Genomic DNA, 15,237 nt, shown 5'->3' on the forward strand with positions numbered 1-15,237 from the left:
AGAGAGAGAGAGAGAGAGAGAGAGAGAGAGAGAGAGAGAGAGAGAGGACCTGGGATTGGTTCTGGCCTCAGATACTTAACACCCACACAAAATAACTGGCCCTGTAACCTTGGGCAAGTTACTTAACCCCAATTGCTTAAAAAAAAAGAGATTCCAGACCCTCATTGTCTACTGTATGACAAGTGCCCTAAATTAAATTCATAAACAAAGAGGAGAGAAAAAGAAGGGGAGGAACCAAAAAACAAAACAACAAAACCCAAACAAAACCAAAAACACCTTCTCAGATAAGGGGAAGGAGAGGATAAGGAAATGAATAAGCAGAGGGAAAGAACTCCTTTTATGGTAGATAAAGTATTTCTTAAGCACTAACAATGTGCCAGACACTGGGCTAACAAATATAATAGATTAAATTATCTTGAAGTTGTCAGACACAAAAAATAACATTATATTCTGGAACCTTTCAAGAAATAAAGCCAAATTGATGATAAGACCAATCAAATAAAGGGATAAAAACCCCTTATAGAAATTGAAGAGGTATTTGGCATCACTAGGGAGATTTGACATCTGCAACAAGAAATTGATCATCAGTAAAAACAATTCAGGACAAATCCATAACAAAAATTAACTACTTGAGGAAAGTAGTGGAAAATTTGAATAAAGTCAGGAATCACTGGAAAATAAAATTATTAGACTGGTAGTTTCATTGGTAGAAAGGGCAGATTATACATCTAAGTGAGAAAATTCAACTCAGTTGGAAAAGGGCTTAAAAACTTTATGATAATATGATGAAAATATGATGAACCTAAAAGACTTAGCTCAGTGAGCTAATTCAAAAGTAATCAGATATCTGAAAAGTTAAAAAAAAAAAAAGGGCACAACCATTTTTTAAGGGAAGTGCCCAAGAAATTACCAGAAAGGGGGTGGGGGGAGGGGGGATGAGAATAGATGAACATTGACCAAATTCAGAGAACATCAAAGAGAAAGATCAGATTTCACTCACTCAGATGTGTTATTGTCAAAACATTTCCAAACCTTTCTACGAGAAAAACTCAAGTGTTTGCCATGGAAATTAGTTCAGGAATCAATCTCAAGGTAATTCCTAATCATGGCTTCCTGAGTAGGGACATTTGATATGCAAATTAGCAGTGAATTTCAAGGTGACACTGAGTCTTACAAAAAAAAAGAATTGTGCCTGGACCATGGCATCCTCTCCTGGGCCAGTAGTAACCATGACAACTTTAACCCCAGCATGTACTGCAATTTCACTACATAGGCAGCGATTGAGGGTAAATAGTGCAGGTGGGAAATTTATTCATATTTCTGTGGCTCAGTTTCTTCTTCTGTAAAGTGAGGGAATTTGACTAGGGATGGAGAACCTGCGGCCTCAAGGACACATGTGGCCTTCTAGGTCCTTGGGTGTGGCCTTTTGACTGAGTTCAAGTTTTACAGAAGAAATCCTTTGATTAAGGGGATTTGTTCTGTGAAGTTATTTAATAGCTCTTAATGTCTAGTCCATTTCTAAATCTATGATCCTATTCCCTAAATAAAGAGGATCTTGGTTTTTCTGTGTCCCCTGTGCCTCTGAAAAACTCAATTTGTTGGAAGAAAGAAAAATATCTATTTATAGATAATATAGCAACATGTACATGTTACATATACATGTATGCATATATACACATATGTATATACACACATATATCCAGCTAGGTGGTTCAATGGATAGAGTGCTGGGCTGGAGTCTCATCTTTGTGAATTCAAATCCACCCTCAGACACTTACTAGCTGTGTGACCCTGGGCAAGTCACATAACCCTATTTGCCTCAGTTTCCTCATTCATAATGTGAGCTGGAGAAGGGAGTGGCAAACCATTCCAGTATCTTTATCAAGTAAACCCCAAATGGAGTCACAAAGAGTCAGACATGACTGAAAAATAATTGAACATGTGTTTGTATGTGTATGTCTATCTTTGCATACTTATGTATCCAGATTTTAGACTTCTAGAAACTTCATCCAGCCCACAGTCTGGAACCAAGCAATAAGTGACAAAGACTCAGAGTAGATAGGAAAATAGAGGAAACAAAACAACACACTTTATAATAGAGTGATAGCATGCCCCCAGGCTCGAGTTGTGGACTTAAAATTATATTTAAGATCATAGCTTATTGATTTAATAAGTTTAGTTACCTGGTTTTGGCTTTCAGAATCCAAGTTTGCCAGATCATTTGTGCTAAGCATAACCTTACTAATGCTAAATTATTTTAAATTAGGTAGTAGTCTGGTACTGTATGTTTTTAACATCAATATAACCGTATGACTTTCAAGTGCAGACAGTAATTTGTACTAAGCTTACAAAGTCTTAGTGACTTAGTTTCACTCAGGTCCTCAGGGGCCTGCTTTAATGAAACTCTAACCCTAACCCTTAGACTGTGAGTTCCACAAAAGGCATAAAATGTACATTTCCTTATATTATCTTTGCCTAAAGAGAATTACTTAGCAGATTATAAGTTAGTAATTATTTAGATCTAGAAGTCAGTGATTTCATTTAAGACTTGAAAGGGGGTAATTCCATTGGCAATATGACATCTGATAATGTTAACATTTCTGACTTCAATCTGACATCTCTTTTACACAGCTCACTATATACAGTTCTGTTCTCTTTTGGACAAAGAAATTGAGGCAGCTTCATGCAACTGGCAATATTTAAGTTTGGTGTTACAGGCCCATGACTTCTAGCCAAAGACTAAACAACTTCCTAAAACACAGAACTGGACAAAATAAATAATAATGCTGAAATATTTCAAGAAGTCTTGAGTTAGAGAGCATTGTGGATTTGATAGCTTTATACTTAGTTTTTCCACCTGTTGGCTCTCTTGAAATATCCTGTTTTCATCATGTTCCTAAGGGAACTTTAGAGCTTTTAAGTATGTTTCTTGAAGTTCAACTAGATGAGTTTGAAATACATACTGTGTTTCCCCGATAATAAGACCTATCCCGAAAATAAGCCCTCCCCTTACTGTGTAAGATTCCTCTAAAATAAGCCCTCCCCCGAAAATAAGCCCTATTGAGATTGCTACTGTAGTGAAGGTGATCCCCTGCACTACATGCTACATTACGGTACCCTCTGTATGCACCGTCCCCCCCGCCTCCCCCCTGTGAAACGCACGCTGCGCTCCGAGCTGCATCCAGTCAGAGCTGCAGCAGTGAGTGCGTCATCCTGTTCTTCCCCAGTGATTTGCTTATTGAATAAAGGTACATTTTTTTGTTCACATTTACCTGTTTATTAAAATTGCTGTCAATGTTCATTAAAATAAGCCCTCCCCTGAAAATAAGCCCTCTGGTGTTTTTCTGTCCAAAAAAATAATAAGACAGTATCTTATTATCGGGGAAACACGGTAGTAGCACTAAATCTTTTATCCTACAGTATATTCCTATGAAGTGCTTTGAGCCAGGATGGAGAAAGCAGCCTCGTGTTCCACAAATGGATAAGGCAGCAAATAATTGCTGTCCATATTTTACCAATGTTAGTGAACACTGCCTCTTGTGACTCCCTATGTCTCTAGGACAAAATAATTTGCAGAAGGGCCTATAATCATTTAAAGACCCAGGTCACACACTAACACAAAGTCTTGCAAAACAACAATAAAAGTGAGACCTTATTCAGTTAGTAATGCCTAAAAGTCCTTTTGTGTAGATATTGTTCAGGATGTCATACTCACACCCAATTTTAAGTCTCAATTCATACCCACCTGATATCATTTTAACTGCTAGATAAATTTTAGCTGTAGAGACCTCTGTGCCTTGTCCTTCAGGGTTTTGAGGTTGACAAAATCAGGGGAGGCAGCACAAAGTCTTTGAATTCCAATTACCCATTTTACTGATACAAAACCAAAAACAACCCAGCAGCCTTTCTGATGTGTGAGCACAGCCTCAAGCACCAGCTAAGACAGAACTATGCATTTCATCATAAGTCAATTACTCAATGTCTTCTGCAAGTCAGTGACAGAGTAAGTCACTCTATGCTCTTCCCACTGGGAGACATTTTCTCAATATATGTTACTTTTGACTTATGTAAGCTGTAAGTAAGCATGATTTGTAGTCGATAAATCAAGGTTTTATTTATACCTTTATTGTGAAAGATAATAATTTGTTGGTTTAAGGCAGACCTTCTGCTCCAAGTGTCAATGTCTGAAATTATGTGAGGTTCCCTTATAAAATGCAAGATGTGTGAAATTCAATCATACTTGGAGAAATTCAAACATCTTCACCTGCACTTCAATGAAAGAAGATCATTTAACTTGAAAACTAACAAATGATTATTCTTGAAAAGTGAAGTTAAAACTAGTGGGTGATTCTGAATTTTTATACCCTGAGCAAATATTCAGATATTTGATCTTTAACATGTACACATATACTCCTACTCAGTTCTCTTAAAGTAATAGTCAAACATTCCATATATATCCACACCAGGAGTAGGTTCTCATGGAGGTGTATAGGGATGTCCTATGTACCCTTAAGTACAGGATACAGAATAGTACAGGTAGAGAATTACCTTTCCAGAGAACGCATATTGAGTCCTTATACTGTTCACTGATGCTGAGTAAGGAGAATACATCTTTCTTTGCTCTTATTGAAAATATATTCTTCTCTTTTTTCCTGGCAGCCATGGAGAATATTTCCATGTGTAGGAATCTTCTTCTCTAAGGCCAGTATGATAGGGAAATGATGGAGTAATAAGAGAGTGCTGAAATTTCAGTCAGGAAAATATAGATTTGGATTCCATGTCTGACACTAGTACCTGTGACTAGGGGCAAATGACTTACCCTTTATGGGCCCGTTTCTCATCTATACGCTCATTTGTTGGAAAGAACAATTTTTGTCCCCCCCTTTTTTGTATCTGTAACACTTAGAAAAGTACCTGGAACGTATTAGCTGATTGATGAATGTGTGTTGACTTAACATTGTAAGACTCACATGAGATAAGGAATCCTGGATCTATCATTTACTACCTATGTGACCTTGAGTAAGTCAGCTAATTTCTCTGAGCTTATTTCTGAATCTGTAAAATGAATGGTTGGACTGGATAACTTCTTATGTCTCTTCCAGATCTAAAACTATGATCCTACATATGTAAAGTATTTTATTGGCACCTCTACAAATATCATCAACAGTTATTTATTTATATTTTTGCTAACGTTATATTGGTATGGCTACCCTGGGGAGGGAATGGGGAAGAAGAGAATTGAACCAGTTCTTTACCAAGGGAAGAAGAAAATAAAGTGCATTCATTTGGTACCATTTGGGGGCTTACTTTATATTCTCATTTTTACAGTATTATAACCACCAGTCCCTGAGACATATCTAAGCCATTGTCGAACATACAAGAGATAAAAGATGAGCGGAAAATCAGTAGAATTAGTCTTGTAGGACTGGTAAACCCCACATCTATCTTTGTGCTTAAAATTACTCAGATTGAGAGAGGAGTTTTTGAAACTAAAAGGTGGTGGGATTTGTGTTTGATCAGAACAACTATTGCTATATAAAAGAGGTGGCAAAATAGAGAAATGATTTCCTACCTTGATAAATACTGCCCTGAAGTAAGATTAGTGACTCCCTCATCCATGCAGTTCATGGTACTGGGGATGAGGGCAAGTTCTGGCTGGACCATGGTGGCTGTGGCAATGGCCCTTGCTACCAGTTCCATTGCATCCTGCACATAATGTTCAAAGATAGACTGGGTGGTCTTGCCATGAGCAATGAGGCCCAGAGGCAGACCTTCTGTCCTCAGTTCCTCCACATTCTGTGAATCACCAAGAACCCAGTGGAGCTCCAGAGGCATCCCTCCAAACTGGGTTGTGATTTCAAAAATCCTCCGGATGCTTTCCATGTCACAGCCAAACATCACCATGGTGGGTGTGGTATCCTTAATGCTCTCAAGCTGGACTTGCAAGAAGCTCAGTAGATCTTGCCTTGAGGAGAGGTTGGCTGTGATATTGATAATGGATCCCAGGTGGAACTTGGCACTCTGCTGGATGAGGAAGAGGAAGTCCGTGATGTTCCAATCTTCCTGGCATAGCAGCAAGCTGAAATTGTACCAGTTGTTCATGGTCAGGATTGAGACAGTGACATCAGCATCAGAACTTAATGAATTTTCTAAACTCAGCTGTAGGTGAAGGGGATTCTGTATTTAAAAATATGAAAAAGAAGAATTAGAAAGCTTCAGTGGCTTCCTGTAGCCTACTGAATCATGTCCAAATTCCCTAGCCTGGCATCCAAAGTCCTTCATGATCTGACTCCATCCTACCTCCCACTAGCCAAGCAGGTTTATTTGCCATCTCCCAAATATAACCTGCACTCACCTATGTCCAGATCTGCTCACCTCAAAAAACCCCACCATACCATCATTTTAAAAGCACCTGCTATGTGCTAGGCACTATGCAAGCTGCTTGGGACACAAAGACAAAACTGAAACGCTCCCCACCCTTAAAGACATCTTGATTCTCACTGGACCAGCTCAAATGCTGTCACCTCCTCCATGAAGCATTCCCTGATTCCCTCAGCCAAAAGTGATCCCTCCCTTACCTGACCCCTAACCTTGTGTACTGTTCTTATGCACATTAGGTCTGGACTAACTTTGCGTACGTGTTTAGCCACTCTGACTGTACTGTAAGACCTCAAGCCTCTCCTTTATCTGGATCTCCTCCAGTACCTAGCACAGTGTTGGAGGTAGTATGTTGTAGTAGTCAGAGTTTGTCTTTATTGTTAGATACCCACCCATTAAAACATATTATATGTTATATTGTCTGAGCAGAATTTAAGCTCCTTGAATGCAGGGATTGTTTCACATTTGTATTTTGCATTCCCTAGTGCCTAGTTAGTACCTGATACATAACAGGCACTTAAGAGTGGCACAACTAATGTTGACTGATTTGAATGACTAGATTTAAAAGAGATCTGCCTTTGGCACAACAGCTCTATGACCATGGGTCAGTCTCTTAGTCTTTCTCAGCCTCAGTTTCCTCTTCTGTAATATAGGGGTAATAATAGCTGCAATACTTACCTTACTGTGTTGTTGTGCGGATCAAATGTAAAGCATTTTATAAAATTTGAAGTGCTATATAAATGTGAGCTATTATTATTATATATACTAGGCATTTAATAAATTCAGAATAAATGAATTGTAGAAGAAAACTACAGGGGCAAAAACCTTAATGGGTTTTTTTTCCCATTCTCTCCTTCTCCCTATCCCCTGCCAGGTTTAAATAGGTCTCATGAGTGGTATTAAATACAACAAAACTCATTCCTTCCTCATATCTTGTTAAGTAAGTGGAAATTGTGCATGCATATAGTAAAAGATGTAATTCTAACCATTGCTGCAGCTTCACACCAAAAAACCCCAACTGTCAAATCGTGTTGTTTAATTTTAGTGCTCTGTGCTGGGTCATGCACCATGAACTAGGAATTCAGTGAAGAATCTAAAGCACTCCCTCTCCCCATAAGCAGCATTAGCCAAAGGTACCATCATAAAAAAGCTTATTTATAAGCAGCCCATTTGCAGTATGTAATTGGCAATTAAATTAAATTCTACTCTTTCCAAGGACAGATTTATGAGCAGTCCATGATATAAATCTATAGGGTGGGATAAGAAAAGCAAGCAATTATAGATGTTCCACATTGGGGGGTAATCTCTTCCTTCTTAGTGAATGGGGAATCTTTTTGCACAAGAGAATTCAATGGGAGTAAACATCTTAAATGGATCAGTGGATTCCCGCTGTACAGATATCATAAAATCAACAAAATGCATGTAGACTCACTTTCTCAACAGGTCTCCCCTAAGGCCTGCCTGTTTGGTACAGTTTGTGGTATTTGCATGCTGAGCAGAATTAATATCAGCTGGAAGGTGGTAATCCCAGCTGGGGGAGGTGTTTATATTTGCTGAACTCCTGTCTCCCCTTTACAAGACCCTTCTCTTCACTCCTACCATTTCTCTATCTCTGTCTCTCCTTCTGTGTGTGTGTGTGTGTGTGTGTGTGTCTGTCTGTCTGTCTGTCTGTCTGTCTGTCTCTTGGTCACACACACCGCAGTTTTGGCACATGGCTTGTCATCAAATCAACTGTGGTGAGGAGAGACCCCAGTGACAGCTTCATGGAGGCCAGCTCAGGGCACTGCTAGGCTGATGCTGAGGCATCCACTGCTTGGGCTAGGCCAAACACGTCACCTGGGTTACAGTAACTTCTCAGGGTGGAAATCTGCTATCTTTGTAGCCTCCTAGCTTAACTCTTTTTGCCAGCTTGTTCTTATAGTACTAGAACAAAAATTCTATAAAGATGTGAAAGTAACAAATTAAAAATTATATTGATTGCTGAAATCTCACCATCTCTAATAGTATCCAAACCCAACAATATCATTTCACTAAGGCTATTTTCCTGATCTCCTCCCGTATGCATGCTCCCTTCCCCCTACCCCAACCCTTTGATCCGAGACATGTAATCAAATCAACATTGCCATCACTTCTGGGGAAAGCCTGTCAATCAACTGCCACACTATTCTATTCACTGTCTCTTTGACTCCCCAGATCAAAACATCTTTCCCTTGACCATCACTTTTAAATATGTACTATTTTGTCCAATTAGAATGTAAGCTCCATGAAGGCAGAAAAGTTCCAGTTTTGTCTGTTTCCCTGGCATAAGTGCTGAATAGATACTTTAAAATTTAATAATTTATTCATCATCATGTCTCCTGCTTTCAGTGCCCATTTCCATTAAATGACTTGTCTAAGCTCACACAGGTTGGTAGGAAGTGTCCGAGGTGAGATATGAGCCCATTTCTTCTGGTAGCCATTCCCATTTCTACTATACCATTCTTGCCTCCATTAGAGGCCAGGATTCAGGTCTAGATCCCTCTACAATGGAGGCTGCCACAGAAGGCTTCCCCTTCTAGTTTAAAATCCTCAGCAATGACCTTCTCCTACATTATGAAATCACAGACTCTCAAATTTGGAAAGGACGTAGGAGGTCATTTAGTTCAGAATTGTCAAGCTTACTGCCCTGCATGTAGCTTGCAAAACTCGCAAGTGTGGCCCAAACCAGATTAGAATATAGCTGGGAAATATTTAATGAAATAAATAAAAATGCAATACAATATAGGTGTTATTAATTTGTGCTTTCGAAGTCAATACATACCCGCAGGGATTAATTTCTATTTGAGTTTGATACCATTGAATCTAGTTCAGTCCCTATCAGATGCTAGAATCTCTTCCACAATATACCCAGTCTTTGTTTGAATGGACTCCCAGTTCCTTTGTATGGCTCTTAGACCTCCCCACAGGAATATCTCTAGAACTCCAAAACACAACTGCTGACCTATCCTGTAGGGGAGTCTCCTCTGTAAGCTGGTCCTTCCTGGTTACCTGTCCCAAACCCTAGGGCAGTTAAGCTTCTTAGTAGGTAGCCCTTGGGTGAAGATTTGTTCTGCCTAGTCTTCCCACTGAACAAAAATGGTGGCAGGTGCTTTTTGGTTATCTTCTCCAAAAAGGTTTGTCAGGGAGGTATTCATCCCTACCATCTCTCTCCCTACAAAGCTATTTCTAAGTGTAAACATTACATTTACTCACTGGTCCACAGCAGGACCAGGGCAATAGTGATTTACCTCCTTGGGAAAAAGTATCAGTCATGTACATTTCCATGAATCCAAGCTCTGCAACTCACTGCTTTTGTGTCTTTGGAGGAGTCATCGCATCTCCTGGAGCCTGAGTCTCTTCATCTGTAAAATGAGCTCCTTAGAATAAATGATCCCTAAGGTCCCATCCTGTGCAAAATCCTATGATTAATGTGTGTGCCCTTTAGGGAGGTAGGGAACAGCTCTCAGAAACACAAGAAAGTGTTCCTTTTTAGTTCTTTACAGTTTTTTTTTTCCATCTAAGAAGGTCCCTTTACATTTCCTTTGAAGCACTATTCATCTCTCCTGCTCCCCATTCCTTGTTTACTCTATTCAATTGTTGAATAATCCCCTTTCTCATATATACTTCACAGCAAACTTCAATTTTACATTGCATTTTTCTCTTTGTAAGGTAGAGCACAGATGTTAGCTAACTGCTTGCTACACGATAATTCAAAAAGCTTTGTCCTGGGGGATACATTTTTATAAGAGTAAACTATACCAGGAGTTTGTCAAATTTGATGCTGGGTACATTTTTAATGGAGCCAAAAGGGGGCTACTGTAATTGCCCAATCTTAAATTTATTGCTCGGGACTCCCTGAATAGTTCTGCTGGAGGGACTGTTTTGTGGACTGGGAAGAGTTTGGATGTTAATGAAATTGTTTAATCCAGAAAGTTTCAAGCGAGTCAAAGGAGGAAACTGGGAAGGAGGCACAATGTAAGATGCTGACTCTTAACAGTCTTTGCAAAATAAGAAAGGCCAATAAAGATTAAAAGACTAAGAATTACTGAAGGTAGGGGCATGCATAATTTTCTCTCCGAAGTACACTGGGGTTATTTCCAATTAATGGTTATGAATCCAAATGGACTAATTAGTAAGGAGATCCAGTTCTATCATAGGTTCACAGCATTTATCCTCAGACTTGATCTTCTCAGTGACCCACTCCCAGAGCTTCCGATACCCTCCTCCAATTTCTACACTGTGATGAAAGTGGGCGGGTCAGTGCGGTGAGAGAGGAGGGGAGGTTTCAGTACTAGGAAGAACCAAGTCTTTGAATTTACTAGTGGAAGTAATGATGTGTGTGTGTGTGTGTGTGTGTGTGTGTGTGTGTGTGTGTGTGTAGGCGGCTAAAGGGAGCAGTTTGTCTGTAGTACGACAGTTGCATGGCAGTATTGAATAAGAAGGGACTTCTCCCCACATCTCTGTTGGAGCAGAACTATTAGAAAGGCAAGTAGGTGGCACAGTGGATAGAACACTGGACCTGGAGTCAGAAAGACCAGAGTTCAAATCCAGCCTTACACACTAATTCTGTGACCCTGAGTCAGTGAATTAGTTTCTACCCTAGTTTCCTCATCTATAAAATGAGCATAATAATAGCTATTGGGAGGATCAAATGATATAATAATTATAAAGCACTTAGTATAGTGCCTGGCACATAGTAAGTGCTCTATAGATGTTAGCTGTTGCTGTTGTTGTTGTTAAGTAAAGAAAACCCAAGATAGGTCTGGGATATCAATGAAATACTGTCTCCTGTCGGGGATTGTTTCTGCTGACATCCTTATACCACATGCTCATCTACAGGCATATATACAGAATATTACAGGATTTCTATGCTAGAAACTTTATTTGAAAATACAAACAAATGAATATAGTGCTAGCTTTTATTTTATTAATTTTTTTCCTCTTTTTAATTTATGGAATAAAACAAGAATTTCCATAGCATAGCACAATAAAAAAGACAATTGTGCATGAAACTGCAATTTACTATGTACAACTTGCTATTTCTTTCAAATATATAATAAAATTATCATGTAAATTTTTTTCTTTATTTTTCTTCCCTCCCTCTACCTTAGAGATGGCTACCATTAGATCCAATTAGGTGTATGTGTGTGTGTGTTGTATGTATATGTATATATGTCAAATTATTCCATTAGTTCTTTCTCTGGCTAAAGATAGCACCTTTCTTCATATTTCCTTTAGTTAATTTGGGTATTTAAGTTCACTTCCCAAAACATCCCCCCTTCCTCCCCACTCAGAAAGCTATCTTTTATAGCAAACAATAAAAAAACCCAATTCAGCAAAATTAACCAACCCATCAAGCAAATCCAACCTTTTATGCAGTATTACATACTTTACACTGTTAACTCTAAGAGAGACAATAGGCTACTTCTTTCTTTTCCTTGTTTTACCCAAGAGACCTAACAAGTATAAAACAAAACTCATTATATTTTTCCTCAAACCTGCTCCCTTTCTAACTTTTCTATTATTTCTAAGAACTCCACCATTCTTCCAGTCACTCAGATCTTAAAGCTCCATGTTATCCTCAATTTCTACTTCTCACTCACCTCAGATATCTGACCATATCTATCCCCTTCGCATCGCTCATCTATGTCCCCTTCCCTCCATTAATACTACCATTACCCTTATCATCTCAATTATTATAATTGCTCCTTCATTGGTCTACCTGCTTCAAGCTCCCTACTCCAATCTATCCTTCATGCAGCATAGGTCGGACCAGGTCACTCCTCCCCTCCCCCACCCCACTGCGGTCGTTTCCATTTCCTCCAAAATCAAACATTCTCCTTTTTTTGGCATTTAAAGCAGTTCACAACCTGTGCTCTTCTTATCTTTCCAGTGTCTTTAACCATCACGCCACTTCACACATAGCATCCAGCCACAATGAATTACATGCTATTCCTCATTTTGAGTCTCTGTGCTTTTGCATTGGCTCCCATGAAATGCATTCCCGCCTCGTGCTCCTTAGAACAACTGGCTTCCTTCATGACTCATCCCAAGCATCGTCTTCTGAAGGATGTCTTTCCCAGTCTTCCCAGTTGCTAGCATTTTCCTTCTAAGTTCCACCTACCCTGTAAACAACTTGTATATGTGTGTATGTATATATGTATTTATACACACATACACATATGTATATATAAACACACACATATATTATATATCTATATGCTATTTGCTCCATTAGAAAGTAAACTCCCTGGGCGGCCAGGTAGCACAGTGAGTAAGAGCACCGGCTCCAGTGTTGAGAACACCTTGAGATCGAATCCCGGGCTCAGACACCCACCCAGAAACACCGGCCGTGTAACCTTGCGCAAGTTACTTAACCCCAATTTGCTTAGGGGCGGCCAGGTGGCTCAGTGAGTAAGAGCACCGGCTCCAGTGTTGGGAGAACCTGGAGATTGAATCCCGGGCTCAGACGCTCAGCACCACACCCAGAAATAACTGGCCGTGTAACCTTGAGCAAGTTACTTAACCCCAATTGCTTTAAAAAAAAAAAAAAGAAAGAAAGTAAACTCCCTGAGGACAGGGACTGCACTTGCTTTTTTCTCTGTATCCCTAGAGCTTAGTGCAGTGCCTGTTAGTAGTGAACCCTTGTAAAAACGATGGAGGGCAAATGAGACTGTAACATAGAGCAAGAGGTCTTGACCTATATTCTGGATTTGAGTCCTGACTCTGCTATTGTATAGTTTGTTTCTTTCCCCTAGGCCTCAGTTTCCTCCTTTGTAAAATGATCAGAGTTAGATTAGATGATCCTCAAGGTCTGTTCATTCTTTACATCCTGAGGTCCTACACCATAATGGAGATATTAAGGGATGATATGAGTGGGGGCGAAGGTGGGCAGGGATGTGGCAATGATGGCTAAGGAATAAGAGTGTGAGGAACTTGGGCTAACCAGATGTGCTGCCATAACCTCAGGCAAGTAGGTGGGACAGTGGAGAGTGCTGGGCCTGGAGTCAGGAAGATCTGTGTTGAAATTCAGCCTCAGACACTCACTATATTGTATGATCCTGGTTCACACAAGTCTCTTAACCTCTGTTTGCCTCAGTTTCCTCATTTCTAAAATGGAGACACTAATAGCCTCTACCTTGCAGGGTTGTTGTGAGAATCAAATGAGATAAAATTTATACAGAGCATTTAACATAGTGCCTATTGCATAGTAGGTACTATATAAATATAATATTTATTAATATTATCTGTAAGTAGATTTGGGGCAAGTACAATCTTAACTCCAATGGGATTTCCTTACAATATTCAGTTTGAGAAATATTGATTTCTTGTTACATTTGTGCTCCTATTTCTAGCTTGGGTTTATTTCAAATATCTTCCCTCTTTTGCTGTGGTATGAGAAGCAACAAAATTGACTAGAAACAATACTGTTATTGGTGACAGGAGAGATCTTTGAATCCTGCCTCTGATACTTGCTAGTATTATGGCCATCGGCAAGTCACTTAACCTCTCTAAGTTTCAGTTTCCTCTTCTGCAAAATGGGTTTAATAATACCAACAGTATCTACTTCACAGGGTTGTTGTGAGGATCAAATAAGATCCTGTATTTTGCATCTTTTCTAGGTCACATGATGAACAAATTAGGTGATTAAAAATTTTCTCTGAACCCCTCCTTCTCTCAAACTTCTCCAAATCAGAAATTATGTACTTAAGAAAAATAAAGAAACTTCAGTTGTCTCCACAATTTAGGACACCTGGAATCCAAAAGAAGGCTAAAATGTGCACGAACATGCACGCGTGCATGCAGGCATGCACACACACACACACACACACACACACACACCATGAACCAACATCTACACTGAGCTCATTAAGCGTCCCTCCCCCATATTCCATGCTACTGACAGGGATGCTGCACTAGCTGACCCACAGGATCCTAAGACAAGAGTCAACCCCACATCTGGGTCTCTCCTTTCTCTTTCCAGTGCAATGGAGATCTCAGCTCCAGGCTGAGAAAAGTCTGCTTGGGCCAGGATGGATAGCCAGCACAGAGCTCCAGACTTCAGAAGCGGGGCAACACAGCCAACACTGCCTAATGCAGAATTCTGGGCTGCAAAATATCTCTGTAGGAGGGCCAGGAAGTGAGGAAAAGGGGCAGAACCCATACCTGGAACAGCATCCTGCCCCCTAACTTCCTCCCATAGCTTCATAGACCCAAGTTACAAAAATCAACTCATAGACCAGCATGACAGCAGGTGTTGTGGCAGAGGACTGAGGAAACAGGGGGAACAAGACAAGATATTGTGACAGGACAAAGTGTGTGTGGGTGGATGTGCAGCATTCCACGAAGCCTGAGGGACAGTACTCAACATCCAGGTGGAGCCTCTTCTGGCTGCCCAAATGTCACGTTGGTCAGAGACCTAGGCTGCAGAACCACAAATTGCTCAGTATGGGAGGAGACTGAGTTGCTTTGAGATCCAATCCTCAAGGAAGCTAATATCAGAGGGAAGGGAGTTGGAGAGTCAGAAAAAGACTGAAATTACCAAAGATGTCGGGAAGAAGAAGCTCAAAGATCTTGAACATAAGCAGATAAATCAACATAGAACATTAATTGTAGAAAGAAATATGGCATCCAGGTATGAATTCAGGCATCTGTGAATACTTCAAGACAAAGCAAAATCCTGAATTCCACAGGGGAGAGTTTTAGAAGAACATGGAACCACCACATGCTGTTTCTGAGTGGTTTAAAAGAAAAATGAGAATTATGGGGGCAGAATTTATGTCCTATACAGTGAAAATAATGAACAAGATAGAACAACTTGTATTCGCAAAGGCAAGTCTC

At 39.8% G+C, this 15,237-nt stretch overlaps 1 protein-coding gene across 1 annotated transcript in view; it reads right to left on the minus strand.

Moving 5' to 3' along the window:
- Positions 1-15,237, minus strand: part of GRIN3A (glutamate ionotropic receptor NMDA type subunit 3A) — a 227,323-nt gene that overhangs the window by 161,863 nt on the left and 50,223 nt on the right. The window contains exon 2 of the mRNA XM_069090621.1: positions 5,573-6,177. Coding sequence (XP_068946722.1) covers positions 5,573-6,177 — 605 coding nt within the window. The remainder of the gene's footprint in view (positions 1-5,572; positions 6,178-15,237) is intronic.

The sequence above is a fragment of the Petaurus breviceps genome, unplaced genomic scaffold (assembly GCF_028583685.1).
Source record: "Petaurus breviceps papuanus isolate PSGF00001 unplaced genomic scaffold, PetGlider_PUasm1.0 187, whole genome shotgun sequence".
Classification (NCBI taxonomy): Eukaryota; Metazoa; Chordata; class Mammalia; order Diprotodontia; family Petauridae; genus Petaurus; species Petaurus breviceps.